Source organism: Zootoca vivipara, chromosome 17, assembly GCF_963506605.1.
Source record: "Zootoca vivipara chromosome 17, rZooViv1.1, whole genome shotgun sequence".
NCBI classification, from domain to species: Eukaryota; Metazoa; Chordata; class Lepidosauria; order Squamata; family Lacertidae; genus Zootoca; species Zootoca vivipara.
Genome location: NC_083292.1, coordinates 3,242,897 through 3,248,896, shown reverse-complemented (window position 1 = coordinate 3,248,896; position 6,000 = coordinate 3,242,897). Strand labels below are relative to the sequence as shown.

General features: G+C 43.4%; 1 protein-coding gene across 16 annotated transcripts in view; it reads right to left on the bottom strand.

The window, feature by feature from the left end:
* Positions 1 to 908: 908 nt before the first annotated feature.
* Positions 909 to 6,000, bottom strand: part of NCOR2 (nuclear receptor corepressor 2) — a 355,605-nt gene continuing 350,513 nt past the window's right edge. For all 16 annotated transcript variants that reach the window (XM_060269894.1, XM_060269902.1, XM_060269904.1 and 13 more), the window contains one exon: positions 909 to 5,903. In XM_060269894.1, the coding sequence (XP_060125877.1) occupies positions 5,722 to 5,903 (182 nt within the window). In that variant the 3' untranslated portion in view covers positions 909 to 5,721. The remainder of the gene's footprint in view (positions 5,904 to 6,000) is intronic.

The window sequence follows — 6,000 nt, the reverse complement described above, 5'->3', positions numbered from 1 at the left end:
ACAGCTGTGAGACTTTGTTCAGGTGCCAGAAGTGATGACCTCACCTGCCAGAATGCTCTGGAAGTGAAAAAGAGGCTTCCAAATTTATTTGCGACAGATTAGGAGAGAGGAAGTTGGGGAATGAGGAAAATAACTGCGAGGGGAGTGCAATTTTCCTTTCCTTTGATAGGGCTCTTAGTTTACACTAGCAGATTCAGGAATAAGTGTTATTTGCAAGTCCCCCCCCCCCCCCGGTGTATAGAATAATACACTATCCCTATAATAAAATAAAATAATGGATAAACACAGCTACCTACATTTCTGGACTCTCCCTGGGGGTATGAAAGAAAGGACAGCTTAATTTGAGACACGAAGTCAATCCAGGAAGCTATGCTAGCAGCTTTCAAATTGTGAATGTGCGAAACAACACTCTAGGAAGTGTTATGCAAAAATGTGTTTTAAAGTTGCTCCCTGCCGTATTTCCAGGCTCTGGGCTGGGCAATCTCTGAGCTTCTATGTGATGTCCGCATAGCCAATGATTAGGGATGACGATGCAAGTTGAAATTCACCAACTGGAGGGGATCATAGGTTCCCTAGTCCTACTTCAGGGTCACAGCTTCCAGATTTTAATATAAGCTTAAGGCCCTCCTGTGGCTTCCAGCAACTGGTATGCAAAAGCATACTGCCTCTGGTCACAGACTAACAGCACAGCCATTATGAGTGGCACTCATGGAAAACATGCAAGTCTTCCAAATGAAATATTATAAAAGCATTAGAGTAGCAGGTGCCCATTTCCTCCTTTAGACAGTTGCTCTGCTCCACAAGTCTCCCGGTTGCGTTCAGTGAGGAGGGCTCCTGCATGCCTTGCCCCATCCTGTCATATGAAATAGCCATTTTTAACATCACACACAAGAATCATGAGAGCTCCATTTTGCTGGCAATAAGCTTCTCCCCTCTCTCTTTTTTATTTAAACAGTAAGGCAGTGCTCTGACACTGCAAACCCACAGTGCTTGCTTAGTGGGCATGTAGAGCAAAAAACCAAAATAACAACAGTGAACAAAAACTTCACTTTCAGTAGAAGAAAAAAAAACCCAACCTTTTCGAGCAAGCTGCATAAATATTTACAACTTAGCAGTTTCTATATACAGTCCATTCTATCATACAACTTGCTTTAAAACAACTATGCACAATTTGGTTGTACAAAAGATAGATTTCTTTTCCCACCCTCCCCCTTGTACATTTCAAACAATAAAATTGTCCTTTTAATCTCTTTTTGTTTTTTGTTTTTATGTGTTTGTACAAATTACAAAGTTGGTAACACTTCAAACTTTAATAGTTTAACATAACTTCCTTGTTTTCTTGATTGCACAATTAATAAAAAAAATCATAGCCAGGTAGCACAACAGAGATCTATATGTCACTAAAACCGACACATATTATGCAGACAGTTGTTTATGAAGGATGGCTTTCCTTTGAAGCTAACACACAGTGCTCGGTGCTCACCTTACGCAGAGCTAACAGTCAGTGGGGACGATGCTCGTCTGCATTTGGTTGAATTGTAGTGAGTTAGGTTTTACCGAGATCTGGCTTGTGCGTGCAAGTACACACATGGATATGTGCCAGGCCACTGATTCAGGCACAAAGAAAATGTGTGTGTATGTATTTCTTATACATGCACACGCAAATGGAATAATATGTATACACAGAACCCAAGAGTATATATATATATATAAATATATACACACACACATGTACAGAGAATGTACAATGTCTGGTAATGTGGGAATAAACTTTTGGAAGGGAGGAGGGGCTATTCCTAAATCCCTTAGTGGAATGTACACATGACCTCAACTTGCAAGCAGTGGCAAGAGATGATGTTCCAAAATGGTGAACGTGTCGGTCAAGGAAAGGCTACGTGAAGCGGCACAAATTCAACATGGTCTAACAACAACAATAAAATAACCTCGTTAGCTATGAGCAAATCCTATCTGATCTGTGCAAATGGTTCTGTGATGAGTAAGACAAAAATTTTGTGGGCAGCAAGTCTGTGTATGTCACTTTTAAAAAAACAACCAAGGGAATTTGGACCAGTGATATAAATATGTATATTTTTAAAAAAACAGGGTAAATATTGGTTAAAGCACAAAGAACCTTAGACCTACCCTGCACAATATTTTTCCTACATGGAGATAATCTGAGTGTAGGGAGAAGAATGTATACCATGATGTAAGAAGCAACACAAGCACAAGCCAAGCAGACTGGCTTTCTGATTTATGTGCTTGTGGTAAAATAAACATTCTCCCTGCACAAGGACTCCACAGGGATTATCTTTGCATAGGTAACAACTTTATGTATGAGGCCACCCCCAAGATAATAAAATCAGTGGCTGGAAGTGACAGGGACGAAGGAGAGGGAAGCTGTGCAGGTAAACTTATATTGCCAGTGTCCAATAAACACAATAAATGCTGCTTCGTCTATCACTGGGTTTGTTGAGCAAAACATGCTCTATTTTCCAGTTATTATTTGATTGCAAATTAGGATGATTGTGTAAGAGTTACTGACTTGGCCTAAATGAACTGATGGCAGGAGAGATGCTTTCGTGTTAAGATTGACAGTCAACACTGCAGAACAGTCACTGGCAGAAACTCTATCTGTGTCAACAGGCTACTGCTGACACGGTGTAATCCCAGCTAAGTCTCACCTCTCCGCAAGCTATTTGGCCCCACGCTGCACAATCAGCATCCAGTCATGCTAGTAGGGGGCACCCCTTTCCTTGTCAGAGTGGAGGGAGTGGGCCTTCTGTCACTGGGAAAGGTTTAAAGGTTTCACTGCTGTGAACTGTAGCTCTTGTGGCAGAGCCAGCATTTTAAGCGGCATTCATTGACGAACCCCAAAGTGGCAAAACTTCAGGTCTTGCCTCTTGCTAGGACTGAAGAAGCACGTATCGCTGGCATTCTTGCAAGAATGGTCTTAGGCACATGCGGCTAAGTATATTTCAGTATAAAACTCATTAACCACTTTTCTGCTAAGAACACACAAAGGTGGTGTATAAAACAATGATAAAACAATGCAAGTTGGATGAAGTGACACAAAACAGCATGCAGGCACAAAGTACTGGTTTGGTGGTTGTTTTGTCACTAACACAACTGTGGCTCGGTTCTGGGTTATGACATTTCCCATAAGCTGATGAGCAAATTGTTTCACTGTCTATGCAGACAGAGTAAGTACAATATACAGAATAGTGTCTCTGTGTGTGGGAATGCACAGCACTATTTCCTGTCCAGTGAGAAAAGTATCCTCAGGTGGGCCTCTAGAAGGAAGGGTTGGGCATTAAGGGAAGGGCCCTGATAGAAGCCCAAGGCAGCTTCTACTCGCTTTCTTGTGGTGGGCCTAAGTTGGGTTCTCCTGACCCGGGATTTCAGAGTCTAATTTGGGTACATGTTCACAAAGCAGTCTTTTGAAAGGGTGGTTGTGCTGTTTTAATCTCCTGCAATCCATATGCAACTTGAGCTGAGCTAAGAAGAAGCAGCACTTGGAAAGGTATGCCATGCATTGCTCTATAATTCCTCCTCTGCCCTGCCTTTTAACCTGGTCAATGTCCTGGCCCTTTTCTTCAGAGCAGTTTGCATGGTGGTAGATCTGTACCAAACACCTGTGCTGGGGATTTTTGGTTTTGCAATCCTTTAGCAACCAGCAAAGCCCTGCAGGGCATGAAAATGGAGGCAGCTCAGTGTCATTCTGAAAGAACTGTAGCTCTGCTGGGGACAAGTGTTTTAGGAGCAGAGGCTTACAGGATAATGAGATGGATTCTCTCAGTAGATGTTCTTGCACAGAACCTCCACATTTTTGTGTGTCTTTAACTAGTTTAGCAAGCAACAATTTTATCATCAGAACTGGATGATGTGTGGGAGAAAGATGGGTGAGAAGGAAAACAAAATAGCAAATCTCACTGTAGAAACAAACTCACACAGTACAAAACCTCTGGTGCTGTGATGTTGCTGTTCCCTGGATGCTGTGTCAAAATACTCAGCTTATGAAAACATGACTCTTGTCTGTTCCTGCAGAGAAACTGTTCCCCAGATCCATAGCTGCCAAGTTTTCCCTTTTCTCGCAAGGAAGCCTATTAAGCATAAGGAATTTCCCTTTAAAAAAGGGATAACTTGGCAGCTATGCCCAGATCTGCTCCCTCTAGGGTACAGACTGAAAATGATGTGTGAAAAAAGGAGAATATATATGATGAAAAATGAAGTCTAAGTGTTATGATTGGGGGAGAAGCAAACACCCACAAATATGGAAAAACAGAACACTGTGGGCGAGTCACCAAAAACATGTAAACTTCCTGTGAGGGTCTTGGCCTCTCTCACTGCTCCCAAAAGAGACAAATCTCACTTGAAAAGTGTTCATGTTATCTCCATGCTGGAGTGTTAACTATGCAAGTAAGGGCCCTACAGTTGTGACTATATATTTATATATATATATTATATATATACTTCTTCATTTTCTTTTTCTTTTTTTAAAAAAAAACTAAGTTAATACATTCTACTGAATTACAGAACCATTTTGTTGGAACATTGTTACCTCTTGACAGTTCCATACAATGGACAAACCCATCAAAAGCTGGCATGCAACATAGAAATCCTCTTTGTACAGGAGCAGAGACCGAAAAGCAGCATATAACACTGTTTTTAACGTCCTTCCTTGCGCAAACACATCATTTGCCAAAGGTATCAAAAATATACCCTGTAGACCATATGCACAGCATTGTTTTGAAGAAACGACATATTCAAAACAGCTGCTTCTCCCATTCCCACCCCCCTCTATCTGCAGCTAATGCCAATATAGAGGAATCCGTTCCAATTACAATGCAAACCCAGCATTCCTTTCTCCAAATTCCTTTTCTTTTCCCTTTTTGGCTTGTCCTCTGGCTCCTGCATCCAGAGCATTACTGCCTGAATCTCTTTTTGTTGAAAGGTCAGGTGAAGCTCCCTCCCCTCCATACATCTCTATGGGTGCAGATAAAACAACCTTATTTAACTGTGAGAAAGAGAAGAAACCAACACTTTCTTCCAGAGGGCCGCTCTGATTTGTCTCCCCACACGACCAACATGCGACTCCATGGGTGAAACCCCTCGTGAAGGTAAAAAAAAGAGGCAGGTTGAAGGAAGGGGCAGCTGAATGAATCCTATTTTCAAGTACTGGATTAACAGGCCACTACAGTGTGCAGAGGAAAGATGGGTCACAGAGGTGGGAATACGCAAGCAGCACACACCACCTTCTCCCAATGGGCCCCCCGTTCCCCCTCTCTCATCTGGGCTGAAGGACAGAATTAGAATCCCCTGAGTGTTAGGAACCGAGATTCAGCGACTGGTTACAGTCCCTTGGGGCAGCTTTCAGGGCTCCCCACTGCTGCCCCCCCCTATTAGCTTGGTTTAATTTCTTGCTGCAATGGCTCAAGGTATCAGCACCAAATTGGGAGAGAGGATTGGGATGGGTTCCATTTGCTTGGTTTTTTTTTAAGGCTTTAAAACTGAAGAGATTTTTTTCCCAACTCCCCTTCCAGATGTGACAAATGATATCAGCTGACTGGAACAGTGCTGCTCCTGCGCCTGGGCTAGGACAGCTGCACTCTGCGACAGCCAACCACAATCCCCAAGCCCTTGGGCTAACTCAACAGCCAACCTATCAATATCTGTCCATTTGTTGCTGGGCTTTTTCTCCATCTCGCTTCCTCTTCTCCCTTCTCATTCACTGTCTGAGAGGGTCTCATACTGTGAGACGAGCAGCGGCTTGGGCTCCTCCTCCCAGCCGTGGTGTTGGCTGTTGGGGTTGCCCTGCGGAACGGAGGCAGGCGGTGGAGGGGCAGCTGCCACCAGGCCCGTGGGAAGCCTCATTGTCAGTGGGTTGTATGGAAATGGCGTTGAACCTGCGTTGAGACAGGAGGACAAGGCAAGGTCAAAGAGCTGGCCAACCACTGGCCCGGAAGGTCTCAAATTCTTTGTTCTCGAGGAAGCAGCCTCCCT